The 22,381-nt window shown below is 39.8% G+C and overlaps 1 protein-coding gene across 1 annotated transcript; it reads left to right on the top strand.

Moving 5' to 3' along the window:
- The first annotated feature begins 6,098 nt into the window (after positions 1 to 6,098).
- On the top strand, positions 6,099 to 21,083 carry MRLN (myoregulin). Its single transcript, XM_033208682.1, has 3 exons — positions 6,099 to 6,220; positions 19,553 to 19,656; positions 20,862 to 21,083. Exon 3 carries the CDS (start codon positions 20,881 to 20,883, stop codon positions 21,019 to 21,021), a length of 141 nt encoding a protein of 46 aa, XP_033064573.1. The 5' UTR covers positions 6,099 to 6,220; positions 19,553 to 19,656; positions 20,862 to 20,880; the 3' UTR covers positions 21,022 to 21,083.
- Positions 21,084 to 22,381: the final 1,298 nt, after the last annotated feature.

Raw genomic sequence — 22,381 nt, forward strand, 5'->3', positions numbered from 1 at the left:
CCTGTAAGAACTCATGATAATCCCATCACCTTTGCTGACTCCTTTTTCGGACTCAGCCCACTTGCACCCAGGTGAAATAAACAGCCATGTTGCTCACACAAAGCCTGTTTGGTGATCTCTTCACACGGATGCGTGAAACAAAATAAATAATCTCAAAGAAGGATTATTCTTGGTCAGAAAATAAAGTTGATGTCGTTAAATTCAACTTAATTATTTTTACACATGCAGCAAGAATGGTGATTTAACATAATGGTTCTTTAAAGTTTGCTTTGTGGAAGATTTCATAAGGATGTTCAAAATGCACCTTTGAAAATCTCTTGAGGCTTGATTCTTCTGAGAGAGTATTTAAAAAATAAACAGAAACCTCTTGAAGTTAAGAAGCCAAGGCAAGAATTCACCATCAGATTTCACCTACATTAATCATAGATTTGAGTAAATTCCTCTCTCCTCAAGGTCATGCAAATAGTCTCAGTTTCCTTGGCCCTCTAGGAGGAGAACTTCCTTATTCTTCGGTAAGACTGAGAACCCCATAAGCCAGCCCTGTAAAGTCAGCCTCAGTTCCTTAAGACTTACTGGCCATATGTTGATTCATTCTCAGATATGACATTCTGAACAAAGCCTTATTCAGAATAAGCTTTGTTGTATAACCAATGTTTCCAATTACATCCTCTTAATAAGGAGAACAGATTCTTATTGAACCTATGCAAATAACTATATTGCCTTGGAAATAAGAGTATTCAATAAAAGTTTCCGAATTCGGGAGGAAACAGGAAGAAAAAGACATATGTTTTGTTTTTATTAATCTACATATTTTTTAGATAATAGCTTAAAAGATAAAGTAGCCCTCATATCCAGATAATAGAATATTAAAATATTAGCAGCATTCCAAACAAAACTCAAATCATTCCTCATCATTTTGCTCAGGCTTATTCTTGTTCTGTTTCATCTTGGGTTAGTAGCCTCATGAACCCGTTAGCTTCTTAATGAGAATGTAGGAAATCCTGGATGGTCCAATGGCATGGGCCCCAGGCTATTTAAGGAATACCATCATAAGCCTGTGCTTGTGAGTACTCAGCATAGTCCTTTCCTGTGGGGCTCTGAGACCGTTGTTTTTAATGTCAAAGCATTCTGCTTTGTAGCTGATTTGCGAGTGCTTTCCAGGAAGAATCAAAGCAAAACAACAACAAAAAACTATCTCTAAATGCCAAGAGACCAAAAATGACCATGGTTAACTTATTAATGATAATTTTTCAAAAGTGAAAGATCTGATGAGCTCATTACAAAAATAATGCAATTGACAAGGAAATTTGGTTGTTTCTGTGGCATTTAAAACAAAGCAGTGAATTTAACATCAAAGTGACAATAGAAAAGTCTTAAGGAAAACATAGGAGTTAATAGAATTGTAAAGAACCTTAATTCTTTGAAGAGTGAGAAGACTTTGTTCCTGTAAGTTATCAAGGACATGAAAAACTGAACGTAAAGCACAGAAAATTATTCTGATAAAATAGAATCATTGCCTTTTAGGCAGATTTCTCAGAAGGTAAAAAAAACTTAACCTCTTAAGTACATAAATGATTCAAGAAAATTTTGTCATTTAACAGAGAGAAAAGCAGTTTTAATTTTGTATCAGCATAATATTTGATATCAAGGCTCTTTTAAGACAATCTTATAAATAAAGCCACTAAACCTTAGCCAGTTTTGACTATGGCAATTAAAATTCCCTTTCTGTGCACCTTCTACAGGTTTCTACATCCATTTAGGTTTTGTGCTACCTGTTCTTCCTCATCCTGGAACAGCCAGTCATTTTACTTTAGGACAAAACTATGCTCCTTTACCTTAACAAAAATACATCCCGAGTACCTTGCATACAAAGTTCTCTTCTCTACAATTATTTTTCCTAGAGAATCTCACTCACAATATTAATCGTAACTTTTTTTTTTTTTTTTTTTTTTTGAGACGGAGTCTCGCTCTGTCGCCCAGGCGGGAGTGCAGTGGCCGGATCTCAGCTCACTGCAAGCTCCGTCTCCCGGGTTTACGCCATTCTCCTGCCTCAGCCTCCCGAGTAGCTGGGACTACAGGCGCCCGCCACCTCGCCCGGCTAGTTTTTTGTATTTTTTAGTAGAGACGGGGTTTAACCGTGTTAGCCAGGATGGTCTCGATCTCCTGACCTCGTGATCCACCCGTCTTGGCCTCCCAAAGTGCTGGGATTACAGGCTTGAGCCACCGCGCCCGGCCTAATCGTAACTTTTTAACTTCTGTTTCACAGAGATAGCTATGAGATAGATACCTGTGAGCTGTCAGACACTATAACTGTGTAGCAAAGCTTATGAATATATACTTTACAATGTTTGATAGCTTAGATGTCCTTATAGTACAATTTCTCAATGTGGCAAAATACATACAACCTTAAAATTATGCTTAGTGGTTAATATTTTAATAATTTGTCTTATTAGAAATGATCTAGGTATTTAATGACTATCCATTAATTAACCTAAACTCGCATAAGTTTTAAGTTACTAAAAGATCTTAGAGACTGTCTTCAAGCTGACATACTACAAAACATAATTATTGTTGAAATGAAGTTGTCAGAATAATAATTTAATTTAGCTAAACACACATCTCTAGTTTTCATCATCTTAAACATCTAGGAAACATAATGCTAGTTTATTCAATCAGTATAGCTGTCTAGGTTCAGGAAGAATAAGCCCAAATAGAAGACAAATGTATGCTTGCATTATGCTGAACTTGAATAACTCAGAAGACAGCTCTTTCCATTAAAAAATAAATATTAAAGTAGTCTTTTTTTCAAAAAAAGAGTTACCTAAATTTTTTGAATTTGAATTCTTAAAACATTTGCATTAAAGTATTAGAAACTCAATTCTACCACCAACAGGGTGGCTTAAAACAACAGAAATTTATTGTGTCAGTTCTGGAGACTAGAAGACCAAGATTAAGGTGTCAGCAGGACCATGGCCCCTCTGAAGGCTCTGGGGAAGGGTCTTTCTTTGCCTCTTCCTTGCTTCTCTGGTGGTTGCCCACAGACCTTGGTATTCCTCGGCTTGTGGACACATCACTCCAATATCTATTTCCTTTGTCACGTGATGTCTCCCTATATGTCTGATTATGTCCCCATTTTCCGCTTGTCACAAGGACTCAGGTCATTGGATTAGGGCCCACCCTAATCCAGCATGATCTCATCTTGATTATATCAGCAAGGCCCTATTTCCAAATAGGGTCACATTCACAGGTACAGAGGACTTGGGCTTGAAAATGTCTCTAGGGGATGCAATGCAACCCACAACACCTAATAAGTGGCGGGCCTGGTGTTCTGAACACTCATCAGTCAGCGGCACAGTCCATGCCCCAGGGACCGGTAAAGATGACCCATTGGAAGTGTGGTAAGAAAATATTAGAATGTCTATTTATTTTTACATTTCTTCTTTTAAAAATTGTATTTGTATTTTTTGATGTAAATGATATATTTACAATAGTATATGCATATGTTCTATAAACAAAAATACATATATTCAGTGGATACTCAAATTTTTTTAATTGACCAGAGAATGGGAAAAAAAAAAAAAAGGCTCTATGCCTATTCCACTCCTTCTCTCCCATCTATTAAACTGAGCGTCACTAGCATATCAGTTTCTCTTTTTCACAGTTGCCTCAGTAGAATAACATTCCACTATGTGAGGTCTGTAGGGAGGTGTCCACCCCATCCACCGCAGCATTTAGCTGAAAAAGGTTTAGTTTGACAAAAGGCCAGTTACTAGATCTGAGCCAGGGTGACAAGCAGCTGGAACCTGAAGAATGAAGCAGTTGGCTGGGTGCAGTGGCTCACGCCTGTAATTCCATCACATTGGGAAACACAGGAAGAAGGGTCACTTGAGTACAGGATTGAAGACCAGGCAAGACCTCATCTCTACAGAAAATGAAAAAAAAAAAAAAATGTAGCTGGGTGCAGTGGCACATGCCTATGGTCCCAGCTAGTCAAGAGGCCAAGGTGGGAGGATTGCTTAAACTCAGAAGTTCAAAGCTGCAGTGGGCCATGATCATGATACTGCACTTCAGTCTGGGTGACAGAGTGAGTCCCTGTCTCTGTAAAAAAAAAAAAAAAAAAAAGAAGAAGAAGAGGCAATTTAACAATCTTTATGTATTTCAATAACTTTTTTTTTTTTTTTTTTTTTTTTTTTGAGACGGAGTCTTGCTCTGTCGCCCGGGCTGGAGTGCAGTGGCCGGATCTCAGCTCACTGCAAGCTCCGCCTCCCGAGCTTCTCCGCCATTCTCCTGCCTCAGCCTCCCGAGTAGCTGGGACTACAGGCGCCCGCCACCTCACCCGGCTAGTTTTTTGTATTTTTTAGTAGAGACGGGGTTTCACCGTGTTCGCCAGGATGGTCTCGATCTCCTGACCTCGTGATTCGCCCGTCTCGGCCTCCCACAGTGCCGGGATTACAGGCCTGAGCCACCGCGCCCGGCCATCTGGTGAAATTTTTAACCTTCAATAACTTTTCTCTAATTGTCAGCTTTCTTTTTTAATTTTTGAGACACAGTCTTGCTCTGTTACCTAGGCTGGTGTGCCATGGCATGATTTTGGCTCACTGCAACCTCTATCTCCAGGGTTCAAGTGATCCTTCTACCTCAGCCTCCTGAGTAGCTGGGACTACAGACATGTGCCACCACACCTGGCTACTTTTCTTTTTTTTTTTTGTAGATACTGGGTTTCACCATGCTGCCCAGGCTGGTCTCAAACTTCGGAGCTCAAGCCATCTGCCTGCTTTGGCCTCCCAAAGTGCTGATATTACAGGCATGAGCCACCACTCCCAGCCACGTAATCGTCAGTTTCTTTTAATACTTCAGACAGAGCCAGGGTTTGATGTAATTAGGTCTAAAGACATACTGTTGGCCGGGCGCGGTGGCTCAAGCCTGTAATCCCAGCACTTTGGGAGGCCGAGACGGGCGGATCACGAGGTCAGGAGATCGAGACCATCCTGGCTAACACGGTGAAACCCCGTCTCTACTAAAAAATACAAAAAAACTAGCCGGGCGAGGTGGCGGGCGCCTGTAGTCCCAGCTACTCGGGAGGCTGAGGTGGGAGAATGGCGTAAACCCGGGAGGCGGAGCTTGCAGTGAGCTGAGATCCGGCCACTGCACTCCAGCCTGGGCGACAGAGCGAGACTCCGTCTCAAAAAAAAAAAAAAAAAAAAAGACATACTGTTAATATTATAAACAATTTGATGTCATTTATGGGGGAGGAGGGGAGGCATAGAATTTGGAATGTTTTGAAATGTAAGTTTCCAAAAGAGGAGAGCCACTGCAAACCAGAAGTAAGGTGATGATTACACCTCCATTCTTACCACGGGAATTCTACAGGTTTCTTTTTATGTATGATACAATCCCAAGATCCAGCCTCCGGCCACCACATGCACCTATACCTATATACTTCCAGGAATTGTTTTGGAATCTCTAAAGGAAGGCAGCTAATATGCTCACAGGTAAAAAAAACTTTAAAAAGTTGATAATGTGCATTTCAAAATCCATTTCTTGATATATTTTTAAAATTGAGGAGTCAATGTAAACAAGGTAAATTGTATCAATTTAAAAAGAGATTACATGTCCATGGAAAAGAATTGTTCAGAAGAGCAGAGGATAGTACAACATTAAATGAGTCATGGTGTTTTTTGACCTTCAGGATTTTTTAAAATTATTATCTTTAAGTTCTAGGGTACATGTGCACAACGTGCAGGTTTGTTACATAGGTATACATATGCCATGTTGGTTTGCTGCACCTATTAACTCATCATTTACATTAGGTATTTCTCCTAATGCTATCCCTCCCCCAGGCCCCCACACTTTCGACAGGCTCTGGTGTGTGATGTTCCCCGCTGCCATTCAGGATATTTTGTGGGTTGTTTAACTCTTCAAAAACTTGATATAAGGGCCTATTGATTGTGGAGGAACTAATCTCCTTCTCATGGGTTCTTTGAGTTCCTGTGTGGGCATAAGTATATCTTTGTTATAATTTACTCCACCTGTGCCTGTCCATTTCTTTCTACTTGCCTCCTCTCCTGACATTCTGGCTCATGTTTCTTCATAAAGCTCTAAGCCAGTTATTAATAACAGACCAGTGAGCCTCCTGATCCACTAAGACCATATGGTGTTTTTCATAAAAGAGAGAGATCATTCCCTTGACTTTGGACTTCGCTTATTGAACCCCTGAACAGTAAGTGGTTTTTTTTGTTTGTTTGTGTGTGTGTGTGTGTGTGTGTGTGTGTGTGTGTTTTAATGTAGCATTTTAAGATGTTGATTTTGGAGGAAAGTTTAGTGTGACTCTTATGTGCTTCTGATGGAGGGAGATGTAGTAGATTAAAATTCACTGAGATTCACAAAGCCTATTTCCTATCCCTGCAACATCTCTCCACTTTTTATAAGGCTGATTATAAAGACAGATCAATGAATTACATTTCTACTCCTCTCATTTTCTTTTGGTTAAATAAAAGCAGGAGGAGAAGCAAAGGATTAATGATATATAAATTACTTGACCAAGCTCTGTGGCTGCAGCTTGACCTCCTGTTTCCTTGTATTTTCTCTCCAAATAGAATTCCAGTGATTGCAAAGAGAATTTTCACATATGAAAAGTATACATGGGGAACTTGGGGGGGAGGAGTAGTTGGACAAGAAACCTGGGCACTTTTGTTTTCTTCCCCCTTGTTCTAGGTTTGGATCAGAGAGGGCACCTGTCTTGTTCCATGGATTCATTGCTTCCTTGTTTTTTAGCCAAAGGCTTTGTCTTTGCAGCCTTCTTTATACTGGTTGCTTCTGAGAGTCCTTCGAAGTAGATCACTATGTTTTCTGTCTAGAAAAGGGGGACCCTGAAGCCCAGAAAGGCCAATGCCCTGCTTGGTTCTCTTGAGCAGGGCTGAAACCTAACACTCCAATCCTTCTTCAAGACCATAGACTAATATAGTTTTCTGCTTTGGTTATGTATGTTCAATTCTTGAACATGTGCACCAGGCTTCTAAATAAAATGCATAAGGGAGGCATGACAGTGAAGTGGAAGGAGGCAGATGTGGGCTTGTTGTTGAGCCCTGGCTTGGACCATGTACAAACTGTTTGATCCTAAGAAAGTACTCAACCACTCTGAGCCTCAGTTTGCTCATTTGTAAAATGAGAATCATAGTCTCTTTTACAACGTGGTGGGGTTTACTCAATGTATATAAGTAGCCAAGTATAGTGATAGTGACTGTTAACACATTTATAAATTCCTTCTTTGAGTTTTTCCTGAATCTTCCTAATTATCTCTCATTTGTTTCCAATTTAAATCCAGAGCCTCCAAATGTGGTTTTTGATGGGAAACATGAATTTAAACTGTAGAGGCAATATTCCACTTGTACTACTTTTAATAACTTCATTTTTAGAATAGTGTAAACCATGCAAATACTGAGGACAGGTGGATTGGAGGATGGTATATTGTTAGCAATCAAGGTATTAAGTCTACAGCTAAGATCAATGATGATGAGAAACCTCCCAAAACAACTTCAAAATATAAACTATTATTTCCATAAACGTATCTGTTCTATTGTAATCAGCATTCTAACATTTTTCTTTTGCTCTGTCTTTCTGTGTTTCCAAAGGACTGGTTTCCACCCATGCCACATTACATTCTGTGTGTCTGGATACGACCGAGAGAAGGGTCGTCTCAATACCTGCTTTCCAAAGTGTTGTCCTGTAACTCAGGAGATATGATTGGATTTTTGTTTTCCTCTACAAACTTTAATTGTGCAAATATGTATTTAATTCCTAGCATGTGCAAGACACCATATGCTAACCAAAAACGGGGTCTATAAAACTCAGAATGGGCTTATTAATGGTTCAGTCCTCCTCCTTAGGTATCACCTTTTTTTTTTTTTTTTTTTTTTTGAGACAGAGTCTTACTTTGTCACCCAGGCTGGAGTGCAGTGACTTGATATCACCTCACTGCAACCTCCACCTCCTAGGCTCCAAGTGATTCTTCCACCTCAGTCTCTTGAGTACCTGGGACTACAGGTGTGCACCAACATGCCAAGCTAATTTTTGTATGTATATATATATTTTTTAGTAGAGACAGGGTTTTGCCATGTTGCCCAGTGTGGTCTCAAACTCCTGGGCCTCCCAAAGTGCTGGAATTATAGGCGTGAGCCACCACACCTGGCCAAGTATCACCTTCTAAGTAATGACTTTGTGAAGCATAGAAGAGCAACACCTTTTAAAGACACACCTCATCTGCCCTATGGGGAAAAAAATATGTTATTAAGCACTTACTTTGTCCAAGCTCTGTGGAAAATGCTGGAGATATCATTTCTACTCTAAAGGTGGTTATAGTCTGTCATTTAAACTTGAAATTCTATTCTCCAGCCTAGCCATTTATTTTCAGCTAAACTTGACTCCAAAGAACAATAAGCTTGTCTCAGAAATCAAATCTGCACCTAAAAACATAAAAACATTGCCACCAGTGAATTTATACCAAGGAGTGTGTGTTGCAGGCCAACTAGGCAGTTTAAAAGGTTCTGCCAAATGCCTTTGAGTACTCAGGAAAGTCCAGAGATTTCCCCACTCCCCTCCATTCACCAGCTCCAAATGGGAATGACACTTGTTTGGATATCTGAGTTCTGCAGGTCAAAAAACACAAACAAGTCCCCCTTAGTCCCATTTCTGCATCCTCGCACCACTCAAAGGACAAGTGTCTGCTGGCACTGCTGTGTTGGGGCTCTGTGGAAACCTTACACATTTGATACCCAGCCAGGGCTCCAGGTCTTTCATCTGGCTTTGTAAAAGTGCATCACAACTGTGATTCATGGAAAGGGCTGGAAAACTTGGCAGGGAGATGGTTGATAACATTTTGATTATTTCAATTCCAGAATATTTCATAATGTTCAGTGCCCATAACTAAGTAAATTCATGTCATCTCAGGGGCAATGTATGATCTGTTTAGGGCAAGAATATGGCAGTTAGAAACTGTAGCCTTCAGGAGTCCTGATAGCGGATGACTAAGAAGTCATATTTGTTCATATGTAGAAAAATTGCTCTTTTTAGGGCCAGAATTTTTACTTCAAACATTTGAGGCATGGCCATCAACGGCTTGGGAAAGCCAAAACTGAACAGATGCTGACCTAAAAAGAAAGCAAGTGGGCTGGACGTGATGGCTCATGTCTGTAATCCCAGCACTTTGGGAGGCCAAGGCGGATGGAACACCTGAGGTCAGGAGTTCAAGCCCAGCCTGTCCAACATGGTGAAACCCCGTCTCCACTAAAAATACAAAAATTAGCCGGTGTGTTGGTGGGCACCGGTAATCCCAGCTACTCAGAGGCTGAGGCAGGAGAATTACTTGAACCTGGGAGGTGAAGGTTGCAGTGAGCCAAGATTGCACCATTGCACTCCAGTGTGGGCAACAAGAGCAAAATTCCATCTCAAGAAAAAAAAAAAAGAAAAGAGAGAGAGCAAGAGGGGTGCCATTGAAGAGAAGAGAAGAGAAACACAGTGGCTCCTGACAGATCTGTAACCTACTTTTCCACCGGGGGCGGGTGGGTGGTCAGATGGACCCTCAGGAGTGCTGCCACGCGAGCCAACACCCTGCTGCTCATGTGTCTGTGTGTCTGCCTCAGCTTCTCTGGGCTTTCCATCTCTTAAAGGCTATTTGTTTCCTCTCATCTAACTGACCCACTCCATCCCTCTTCATGGTTGGACTGCAAGGAAGTGGCCATTTTTCTGAATCTGCTGCTTCATTTAACTAGGCACTATTTATGGAGTGTCAGGCAGCATGCTGGGCTCTTGGCTTACTTTTTTTGTTTGCTTGTTTTGTTTTGTTTTTTTGAGACCCAGGCTGGAGTTCAGTGGCATGATCTCGGCTCACTGCAACCTCTGCCTCCCAGGTTCAAGCGATTCTTGTGCCTCAGCCTCCCAAGTAGCTAGGACTATAGGCAAGCACCACTATGCCGGGCTAATTTTTGCATTTTTGGTAGAGACAGGGTTTTGCCACGTTGACCAGGCTGTTCTCGAACTCCTGACCTCAGGTAATCTGCCCGCCTTGGCCTCCCAAAGTGCTGGGATTACAGGTGTGAGCCACCATGCCCGGCCTCTTGGCTCACTGCTATATTGCAGTGGCTAAGGCCGTGGGCATTGGAACCAAACAAATCTCCATAAAAATCCTTGGTCACTTCTTACTACGTGTGTAACGTCGGACAGCTATGTTAACCTCTCTGGGTTTCCATCTTTTCGAGTAAGAAAATAGTGGTAGGAATATTCCACCTCATAAAGTTTTATGAGATTAAAATCAAAGTGTGTGTAGAAGGCTCTGAGCTTCAGTTATGAATAAAGTCCTTTCGACCCCCCACAAGACAGATATTACTCTCTCTGTTCTCCAGATGAGGTAGCATCTGAGGTTAGGTGCTTTGTCCAAGGCTGCAGAGTTAATACTGGTGAGAGCCAGGATCTCAAACTGGTTCCATCCGGTTCAGATCCTGTACTGTCTCCTCACTCCACCTTGCTGACCGATCATCTGTAACAAACGTTTCTGTGTTCAGTCGAAGTCCACTGTGTCAAATTCTTTGCCTTGTGGCCCTGACCTGCCGCATTTTCCACTTTTCACTTGTGATTTACTTTGCTCTGGACTCTGGTTATACATGGGCTGGAATCAAAGATGTTGGAGGGTGATGAAGGCAGACTCTCCTCACGTAGCTGACTCTGGTGAAATGCAGAATCCAGTCTATCATAAATATCAGAAAATTGCTAAGGCAATTGTGGCAATAGCTTTGGAAAAAGTCACTGTGTGACCTCAGACAAGTCTCTATGGGCCTCATTTGTCAGATGAGAGGTTTACAAAAGCTGCAATATCTTCTCTATACCAACATTTCGTTAGTACTTCCCATCTTTCCCCATTGTTGTTTTTCTTAGCTGGAAAGAGAATAATTGCCTTGAAATCATGTCTTAATCAAGAAACAAGGTGCAAGAATAATGCCTACCATCATTTAAACATAGTCATATGCATTATTTTATTCCAGTACAAGCTTTCTATGGTACAAGGCTCATGTCATTGATAAGTTAATTTCTCAGATATGTGTTAAATTTCCTTTCTCATATAATTCAACTTTGGGCAGAATTGAAGGGGACCTTAATGAGCTCAGAAAATGCAGCTTGAACTCAAATTTTAGAAGCTTATAGAATACAAAAAATTCATTGACCATTGCATACGCCCAAATTTTCCCAAATTACTCGAATTTGAGTTTAGTGAGGGCAAACCTCCAGTATGCTGCAGAAATGGTGGCCATCCCAACAGATCATCCCATTCTAAAACCCTCTAGATTTTGTGCCAAGTTTTTCTTGCCTTCCAGCAACTTGATTTGCTTCCCTAATTATAAGCAAAAAACAAACAAACAAACAAAACAAAAGGAAAAGCATTAGTAAGACATAGTTCCCATATGATTTCTCAAGTTTCTAAAAGACAGTTGTCTTGAACATATACTTCGTGGGAAAGGGAGATGTTTTCCACAGGGAGACAAGTTGCAAGCAGCCAACTTTGGGATTTTATTTTTAAAATTATTTGCTGGGAAAAGTAGACTTATTACGTATGTTTTTCTTATTGTAATTGTCATTTGGACAAAGTGAACTTTCATTCTTCCCAGAAAACTTCTGCTTTAAGTATAGTCAAGTCAGTATTTGTTGAGAACTAATTAGTGTCGGAGACTGTGAGGCCCTGGAATCTAGGATGAATAAGGCCACCCCCTACCTTCTAGGAAAGCATCACTGACTATGGGGGTATTGCATGTAAACAACCATGATACAGTGTGGTCACTGGCAACATGTTGCGGACAAGTGGGAAATACATTCTGACTAAGGAAGTCAGATTGGATAATAGAGGAGGTGACATTGAATCTCAAAGGATGAATAGGAGTTTAACAGTTTTGCCTATTTAGGTGCTTAAAGAGAACTTGAGAAGAATGATTCATTCAAGAGCTACTATGTAACAGTAATATGCTAGACTGTAATTAATAGTAGACACTATCACTTACTAAATGTTTACTTTCTAGGCAGGAGTGCTATCTCATTGAATTCTCAGGCTACCCCAAGAAGCAGGTACCATTATCCCCACTTTGTGGAAGTGCCAACTGAGGCACAGAGTTAATGTAACTTGCTTAAGGTGTCATGCACAGTGGCAGACCTGAGATTCAAACTCTGTCAGTCTGATTCTAGACCCATCTCTCAAACACCATGTCTTGGCAGCATTCTTATTATTTCTCAGCTTGGTTAATGTTAAGGAGATCAAGGGGAGAAACTTGTTAGCCGTAAGGTAACAAGCAGTTAAAAACAAATAACAATAAATATGAATAAAATAGATAGTAAAAGATAATAAAAATAAATAATAAAAACTGTACTTTTGGCCGGGCACAGTGGCTCACGCCTGTAATCCCAGCACTTTGGGAGGCCGAGGCGGACAGATCACCTAAGGCTGGGAGTTCAAGACCAGCCTGATCAACATGGAGAAACCCCATCTCTGTTAAATATACAAAAATTAGCCAGGCATGGTGGTGCATGCCTGTAATCCCAGCTACTCAGGAGGCTGAGGCAGGAGAATGGCTTGAATCTGGGAGGTGGAGGTTGCAGTGAGCCAACATAGCGCCATGGCTGGGCCACAAAAATGAAACTCTGTCTAAAAAAAAAAAAAAAAAAAAAAAGCTGTACTTTCAGCTAAATTTGTTGTTAAATAGTGAGCTCACAGTTGTGATCTGGGCAATGTCCCATTTACAGAGGACAGATTGTTTTGATGTGAATAAATTAGCAACTAACTCTTACAAAGTGAATTCCCACAAATGTGGGATTATCAGGCCCAGAGGGATAACTCTAAGCCCTTCCATCCCATTGTTCCACAACCAGCTCACATATATAGAAAGGATCCAGGACTGAGAAGAAGATCCATTAATAATTATGTGATGTTTCCGTGCCAGTATAGTCAATTTCCATTATAATGTAGATATTTTCAAAAGTAACTTTTCATTTGAAAACATGAATAAGTCAGTATAGTTGAAAGAGCGTGGCATCTGGAAGCTGAAGTACTGGATTAGTTTCTAAACTATGGCACAGAATACTCAGTGTTCTTCATCTCCCAGTTGTGCATAAGCAGTGCCCGGCACATAATAGACCCTCAATACATGGTGGTTATTATTATATTATTTACTTAAGTGGCCTATTAAGCAAAAGTGGACAGATTTCAACTGTGTCTCATTTTTCAACATGTGTCTCTAGGGAACTTCTATCAATATTATCTTAACTGTTAGACGTTGATTGAAACAAGGAGAAGGATTTGAAAATTTTTATCAAAAAAGAAAATATTTTTGAAGTGTGACTCATGTGTTTAAGAATATAAACTTGAATCCAATGAAAAGTGTTTTTCTTTTGAGTGAAAAAGAGACTTTGCAAAGTATATTCATTCTGTTCTTTGTCCTAACCAAAAATCTACACTTAATAAAGAGAAATGTTAGAGATTAGGAGAAATTGAGAAAAGTGTGAAGTCTCAGAACTAGTAATACTTTTATATAATAGAGGGATTTTTGTTGTTGTTGTTGTTGTTCTTTTTGCTAGAGGACCAAGCCATTTAGAAAATACATTCTTCTTATGGCCCTGGAGTCAGAGTTGACTTCAAAGGCAAGGGTTTACAAACTGGTGGCAGAGTGAAGAACAGAGAATACAAGTAAGTCCAGCTCCTAGAAACCAGAGGTTACTGCTACTCTCATTTGTCTAACTCTGTGGGATACCACTCCTCAACTATCTAATAAGCAATGAACAGGCCAATTCGAATTAGATACTGAATCTTGGACCTGAATCTTGATAGAATCAAAGGAAGAAGTAAAGATTTATAAACTAGATGAGAGTATCCATTCTACTTTCAGTACAACATTCTATAAAATAATAAAGTGACTCCCAGTGGCCTCTAGAAATGAGGAAAAGAAAGGCAGAAGCATTCACATGGAAGGGGAAATTATTTGTTGTCAGCTGAAGTTTCAACATAAAAAAAAAATTTGACCCAAAATAACCTCAGCTGTCATATCAGAAACGGGAGGTCATGTCATTTTAACTATGATGTTAAAACACTACGTTCAAGATAAGACCAAGGTCTTGAGATAAACACATTCAGTAAGTTGTAGCATAGTTTTTAAGGTGTCCTAACTTGTTTAAAATTTGTGTATATTTTTTGGTACATGTTTCTATCAGATAAAAAAACTAGGAAATATTTTATCCTGAAAATTACTGCTGTTAAATAGCTATTCTCTCCAACAAATGCCCCTTCCATCCTAAAGAAGAAACACTTACTACCATGATTCTAGCCGAGTGAAAACTAATGAGCAAAATGTAAATCCAAGCACCATGTGACACATAATTTTAATCCACAGTAAAATCTGGGTGTGTTAGGAAACTTGTGATGAGACAAATTTGTGTCCTTCCAATTATTTAGATCTAGAAACAGACCAACATCAAGGGCAAAAAGCAAACAGGAACCCCTGGTTTCTGTTCCTCATGGTGGAAGAGATTTGCCTTGTTTATCATAGAAGTTACATACTTTCATTAAAATGTTTCACTGATAAATGTAATTTTCCTTTCATTCATATTTGTTATAATGATTGGTTTGACAAAAATAAAATCAGTATAAATTACTTTGAAATATATCAGAGGGAAGAAGTCTAGCAGTATTGAGACTACTTTCCTTAGTGTTCTGAAGTTATATAGGCAATATCGTTTTAAATGAATGAATGTGACAAAAGGAAACAGCAAGCGGGGGTGGGCAGTGAGAAATGGAAACAGCCAAGGGAAATGAAAATCACCCAAATTCCTTCCACCCAACTTCACAACTATGGCCACTAGTGACATTTGGATGTATTTCTCTCTGGTCTTTTATTTTGTTTAGTATATTAATTACGAAGTCTAACATACATACAGAAAAGCACATTAAGGCCAGGTACAGTGGCTCACGTCTGTAATCCCACCACTTTGGGAGGCTGAGGCAGGAGGATCACTGGAGGCCAGGAGTTCAAGACCAGCCTGTAGAACATAGTGAGACCCTGTTTCTACAAAAATAAAAATAAACTACCTGGGTGTGGTGGCATGTGCCTGTGGTCCCAGCTACTCGTGAGACTGAGGTAGGAGGATTGCTTGAGTCCAGGAGTTCAAGGCTGAAATGAAATAGGATTGTACCACCATACTTCAAGCTAAGATACAGAGTGAGACTCTCGAAAGCAAGCAAGAAGGAAGGAAGAAAGGAAAGAAAGAAAAAGGAAAGGAAGGGAAGGGAAGGGAAGAAGGAAAGAAGGAAAGAGAGAGAAAGAAAGAAATAAAAAGAAAGAAGAAAGGAAAGAAGGAAGGAAGGAAGGAGAGAGAGGGAGGGAGGGAGGGAGAAGGAAGGAAGGAAGGAAGGAAGGAAGGAAGGAAGGAAGGAAGGAAGGAAGGAAATCACATGAAGCTTCTATGTACAGTTTAATAAATAGTTAAAAAGTGATTGCTAGTATAACCACCACCCAGGACAAGAAATGAAACATTGTTAGAATCTCTTGCCTATTTCCTTCCCCTATACTCCCTAAAGTCAGGCCTACCCTGATTTTGTGGTAGCAAATCTCTTTCTTTTCTTGATAAATTTACCACTTGCATTACTACCAACCATATATATACCCCTAAACCATGCACTTTAACTCTATTTTTCTAGTTTATATAAATGTACTTACACTGTTGTCTTTTGTGCCTTGCTTTTTAAAATTCAGTGCTATCTTTGTTAGATTCACCTGTTTTTGTATTTTAAAATTCAATGTTATATTTGTAAGATTCATCATTGTTTTTGTCTATAGCTGTAGTTGAATTTTTATTATTGTATAATATTCCATTATATGACTATGCCACAATTTATCCTTGTTCTAATGGCATTTACGTTGTTTCCATATTGAAGCTATTACGATGTTTGGATATGTGTCTTGGTAGGCAGATAGCCATGCATTCTGGTGGGGGATACACTTAGGAGTGTAATGGGTGGTCATAAGTATGAGTTATAATCATATTTAAACATTTTAATATCATCAAGGTGCAGTGGCTCCCCAGCACTTTGGGAAACTGAGGAGGTGAGGACCACCTGAGGCCAGCACTTTGAGGCTGCGGTGAGCTAGAATCGCACTCCTGTTCTCCAGGATTGCTTGAGGTCAGGAGTTCGAGACTAGCCTGGGCAACATAGCAGGACTCTGTCTCTACAAAAAATTAAAATTAGCCAGGCAAGGTGATACACACCTGTAGCCGTGGCTACTCAGGAGGCTGAGGAGGGAGGATTGAATGAGCCCAGGAGTTCAGGGTTACAGTGAGCTATGACCACACCACTACATTCCAGTCTGGGTAACAGAGCAAGCTCCTGTTTCAAAATAAGGAAATAGATTGGGTGTGGTGGCTCATCTCTGTAATCCCAGCACTTTGAGAGGTTGAGGCAGGTGGATTGCTTGAACTCAGGGCTTCAGTATCAGCCTGGGCAACGTGGTAAAACCCCATCTCCATAAAAAATACAAAAAATTAGCTAGGCATGGTGGCACACACCTGTAGTCCCAGCTACACAGGAAGCTGAGGTAGCAGCATTGTTTGAGCCCGGGGGGTCAAGCCTGTAGTGAGCCGTATTTGTGCCACTGCACTCCAGCCTAGGTGACAGAGTGAGATACTATCTCAAAAAAATTAAAAATAAAATAAAGAAGTAAATAAAAAATTAAAATAAAAAAGGCACAGTAAAAATGTGGTATAAAAGATAAACAGTGGTACACCTGTATAGGGCATTTCCCATGAATGGAGCTTGCAGGACAGGAAGTGGCACTGGGTGAGTCACGGAGTGAACGGTGAGTGAATGTGAAGGCCTAGGATATTTCTGTACACTACTCTAGACTTTATGAACACTGTACACTTAGGCTACACTAAATTTATTTATCGTTTTTTTCTTTCATCAGTAACAAGTTAAGTTTCAGAATAAAGAAATAGGCTGGGAACGGAGGCTCACCTCCGTAATCTCAGCACTTTGGGAAGCTGAAGCAGATGGAACACCTGAGGGGAGGAGCTCAAGACCAGCCTAGCCAACACGGTGAAACATCGTCTTTACTAAAAATACAAAAATCAGCCAGATATGGTGGTGCATTCCTGTAATCTCAGCTACTCAGGAGGCTGAGGCAGGAGAATTTCATGAACCCAGGAGGCAGAGGTTTCAGTATGCTGAGATCGCACCATTGCACCCCAGCCTGGGCGACAAGAGCAGACTCTGTCTCAAAAAAAAAAAAAAAAAAAAAGGGGGAAAGAAAACAAAGAAAAAGAAAAACAAATACATTTTATATACTGTAATTTTTTACTTTATAAACTTTTTAATTTTCTTAATGTTTTGACTCATAATAATAATAATACTTAGCTTAAAGCACAAACACATTGTAAGGCTGTACACAAATATTTTTTCTTTATATCCTAATTCTATAAGCTTTTTTCTATTAAAATTTTTAATTTTTTTTCTTATAAGACACAAACACACACATTAGCCTACGTCTGCACAGGGTCAGGATCATTAACATCACTATCTTCCACGTCTGTATCTTGTCCCACTGGGAGGTCTTCAGGGACAATACCATGCATGGGACTGTCATCTCCTATGATAATGATGGCCTTCTTCTGGAATACCTCAACGACCTACCTGGGGCTGTTTTACAGTTAACTTTAAAATAAGTACAAGGAGTGCACTCTAAAATCATGATAAAAAGTATAGTATAGTCAATACATAAACTATTAACACAGTCATTTATTGTCATTATCAAGTATTTTGTACCATACATCTTTGTATGTGCTGTGCTTTCACAGGACTGGCAGTGCTGTAGGTTTGTTTATAGCAGCATCACCACAAACACATTAATAATGCATTGTGCTATGACATTATAACAACTATGACTTCACTAAGACATAGGAGTTTTACAATTCTGTTATAATCTTGTTTTTTTTTGTTTTTGTTTTTGAGACAGAGTCTCACTCTGTTGCCCAGGCTGGAGTGCAGTGACACGATCTCAGCTCACTGCAACCTCCACCTCCTAGGTTCAAGCAATTCTCTGCCTCAGTCTCCCAAGTAGCTGGGATTACAGGTGCCTGCCACCATGCCCGGCTAATTTTTGTATTTTTAGTAGAGACAGGGTGTCACCATCTTGGCCAGGCTGGTCTTGAACTCCTGACCTTGTGATCCACCCACCTTGGCCTCCCAAAGTGCTGGGATTACAGGCATGAGCTACTGCACCTGGCCAACTCTGTTATAATCTCATGGGGCTACTGCCAGTCCTCCATTGACTCAAATCATTATGCAGTGTGTGACTGCACGTGGTTAAAGGAGACAGCAATCAGATTTTATAGCCTTGTCTTTTGTAATAAATTCACTCCTCCATTTTCTAATTTGTTTGTAAAAATGATAGAAAATATTAAAACATAATACAGTTGGCCCTCCAGGTCCATGGGTTCCATATCCATGGATTCAATCAACCACAGATCGAAAATATTTTGAAAAAACTATGTGTCTCTATTGCATATATACAGACTTTTTTTGTTGTCATTGTTTTGTATACAATACAGCATAACAGCTATTTCCATAGCACTTATATTGTATTAGGTATTATAAGTAACTTATGGAGATGATTTACAGCAGATGGGAGGATATGTGTAGTTTATATGTAAATACTATACCACTTATATCAGGGACTTGAGCATGTATGGATTTTGGTATCCATGGTTACCGTATCTGTGGGGTATTCTAGAACCAATCCCCCATGGGTACTGAGGGATGACTGTACTTAAAAAATAGACCCACAATCTCATGAGTTATGGTCACTTACATATGAAGGTTTTTCTGGTTGTAATTGTTGTTTTGTCATGAAGATATTAAAGCCTTGGTTTCAAATAATTTTTAGGGAATTATTTCTTTTTTTTTCTTTTTTTTTTGAGACGGAATCTCCCTCTGTCGCCCAGGCTGGAGTGCAGTGGCACGATCTCGGCTCACCGCAACCACTGCCTCCTAGGTTCAAGCAATTCTCCTACCTCAGTCTCCTGAATAGCTGGGATTACAGGGGTGCGCCACCATACCCGGCTAATTTTTTTTGTATTTTTAGTAGAGACAGGGTTTCACCATATTGCTCAGGCTGGTTTCGAACACCTGACCTTGTGATCCGCCCGCCTCAGCCTCCCAAAGTGCTGGGATTACAGGCGTGAGCCACTGTGCCTGGCCGGGAATTATTTCTTTAAAAAGTGTGGTGGATGTTTGCCCCACCAGAAAAATCCTAGAATTTAACTTAATCTTTCTGTCCAATGTTCAGTTTTAAGCTATACGATTCTGGGATAAACAGAAATTAAAGTGTCATATTTTCAAAAGTTCACTCTTAGACATCTCCCTCTGATCTAGTTTTGAAAATAATGTTAGAAGTTTTTCTGTGTAGGCTCCCAGCCCCTTCATTTCCTACACTACCTCACTGTCCAGTAAAACCTTTGCTATGCTTTGACACAGGAATCAAGGTTGCTAAGAGACCACCTGTGCTGAATGCACTTTGTTCTGGCAAGAGCAGAAAACTGAGAAGCCGTGTTACCTACCACTAGCTGGGATTAATTCAGGTGAGAAATGGGTCTCTACTCACTCCTCCTTCCTCACCAATTGTCTATTCCCCTCCTCACTTCTTATTTCAGTCTCTCTCTTACTCTTTTTGGAGAGAGTTGAAGGTACCCCTGGGAGCCACAGACTGAAAAACACAAGCTGGAGTTTGAGGTTTCTGGAGGGAAGGAAAATCACTTTGCAAACCCATGTATTATTTTTGCTCCTTGTTGCTGAAACACAGGCAAAAAGAATTGTTGCACGCAGGGAAAATTCTAGGTGTTTCTTTTGCTAATGATTGTTACATAATTTGGGGCAAGTAATTCCCTTCTCTAGGAATGGAGCAATTTATTACAGAAATTATGAAGATTGCTCAAAAAGGGAGAAGACAACACTGGCAGAGTACTCATCTCTTTCCCCTTCCCTCTTTCTTATTCTCTTAAAAGTCTACCTGCCTTTTTTATTTTGGGGTGAAAATAGTAGATGAAGTATTTTACTACCCAAATCTTGCCACATTTTTTGATATTGACGTTTATTTTACATTGAGTATATATGGGGAACTTTGGTGTAAGGCTTTGAAAACTACTTATTTGCCTTTGCATCCCCTGTAAAAGGGATTAAGAATGCTTCTAAATGCCCTGCCTAACAGACATTTGGTAAACTGTTCCAACAATGTGGAATGCAGACCACAAATTCCAGGTATTTTAAAAAACCTGTTTTATTAATACAGAAATGTGGAGGAAATTAAATGTTTGATGTCTTAGTAAGTGACCAAAACATTATAGACAGGATCTTGAGGAAAGAAAAACACCTTTTTTTTTTTTTTTTTGATCACTACCTGCCTTTTTTCATGTCTTCAAATTCGTACTTCCTGGTAACATCAATAGTACAAGTTAGAGGAAGAGCAGCTTCACCAATGCCAATAAAAATGATGGAAATGACTGCAGATACTTCATAAATAAACTTACTACAGATAACATGAAATTTGGCCACTCTGAAAGTTCCTTGAGTTGTTTATTTTAGAAAGAAAGGTGATTTTGACAGAAAGTGGTCAAAATAAATGGGAGAAAAATATTTTATTTCATTGATTGGTTACAAATAGGTATGGAATATTCCCTGGAAGACTTACCTGGGTCACTATCTTTTTATAGTGGAAATATTAGATTGAGTTGAAAGAATCAGTACTATAAATGTGTTCATTGGAGGATACTTTTCTCTTTTTTCCTAGGAGCGGGAGTGTCCTGGATATGACTGGTAAAAACTGGATATTAATTTCTACTACTACTCCCAAAAGTCTAGAAGATGAAATTGTGGGAAGACTTCTAAAAATTTTGTTTGTTATCTTTGTTGACTTAATGTCTATTATATATGTTGTGATAACTTCTTAGAAAGCTGACTTCCTTTCCATGTACATTTCAAATTGAATTACAGTGAATAAAAATGTGTATTTCAATATGTTGAGTGACTCACATTTTATGACATTGCCAATTTATTCTAGAAGCCAACAGGACACGGCAATACAAACAACATTGTGTATTGTTTAGTTCTTTATGGTTTATGAAACATTCACATATACTGAAGTGAATTTTTTTCTCCAAAAACACCTATCCTACTGAGTCATGAAAGTTCTAGATTTTTGGCCAGGCATAGTGGCTCACACCTGTAATCCCAGCACTTTGAGAGGCCCAGCTAGGTGGATCCCTTGAGCGCAGAAGTTCGATACAGGCCTGAGCAACCTGAGGAAACCCCATCTCTACTAAAAATAAAAATTTTAAAAAGTCGACAGGCATGGTGGTGCATGCCTGTAGTCCTAGATATTCACACTCCAGATGCTGAGGTGGAAGAATCACCTGAGTCCAGGAAGTCAAGGTTGCAGTGAGCCGTGATCACACCACTGCACTCCAGCCTGGGTGACAGAGTGAGACCCAGTCTCAAAACGAAAACAAACAAACCAAACAAACAAACAGCTTCTGGATTTTTTAACATAGTCGTTATTTGGTGTATTGACTAAAATTTATACGTGAGATTGTGAGTGAAGCTGATTTTTTAGGATGTGTACTTATGTGACATTTTGTATAATTCTATTTTTACCATACTGAGTTTAACATTTCAGTAGCACAATCTTTACATATGCTGTGCCAATTTTCTTATACATATATTTCATCTGTTTGTAGGTGGATTATTTTTCTTAACCCTGGGCAATTGGATAAGTGAGAAATATTTCTATCAACAAAGACTTAGGAATGAAAATACTTTGAAGAGATTCTTTTAGGAAAACAGAACTTATAAGAAAGGAGAGAAGGCAGAGTGTAACCTATGTTGATTTCCTATTTGGGACTAAATGCTCAATCTATGTCATTTAATGTAAGACTTACAATAATCCTAGGTGGCAGGCGCTTCTTGCCTCCATTTTACAGATGAAGAAACTGAATCTTGGAAGAATTGTGCCAGTTTGAGGCCAACACTAGGAAGTGTCTGGAACCAGATCTGGAGCCTTCACAATCTTTTTTTTTTTTTTCTTCTTTTTTTGAGACGGAGTCTCGCTCTGTCGCCCGGGCTGGAGTGCAGTGGCCGGATCTCAGCTCACTGCAAGCTCCGCCTTCCGGGTTCACGACATTCTCCTGCCTCAGCCTCCCGAGTAGCTGGGACTATAGGCGCCCGCCACGTCGCCCGGCTAGTTTTTTGTATTTTTTAGTAGAGACGGGGTTTCACAGTGTTAGCCAGGATGGTCTCGATCTCCTGACCTCG

Source organism: Trachypithecus francoisi, unplaced genomic scaffold (genome assembly GCF_009764315.1).
Source record: "Trachypithecus francoisi isolate TF-2019V2 unplaced genomic scaffold, Tfra_2.0 Lachesis_group9, whole genome shotgun sequence".
NCBI lineage: Eukaryota > Metazoa > Chordata > Mammalia > Primates > Cercopithecidae > Trachypithecus > Trachypithecus francoisi.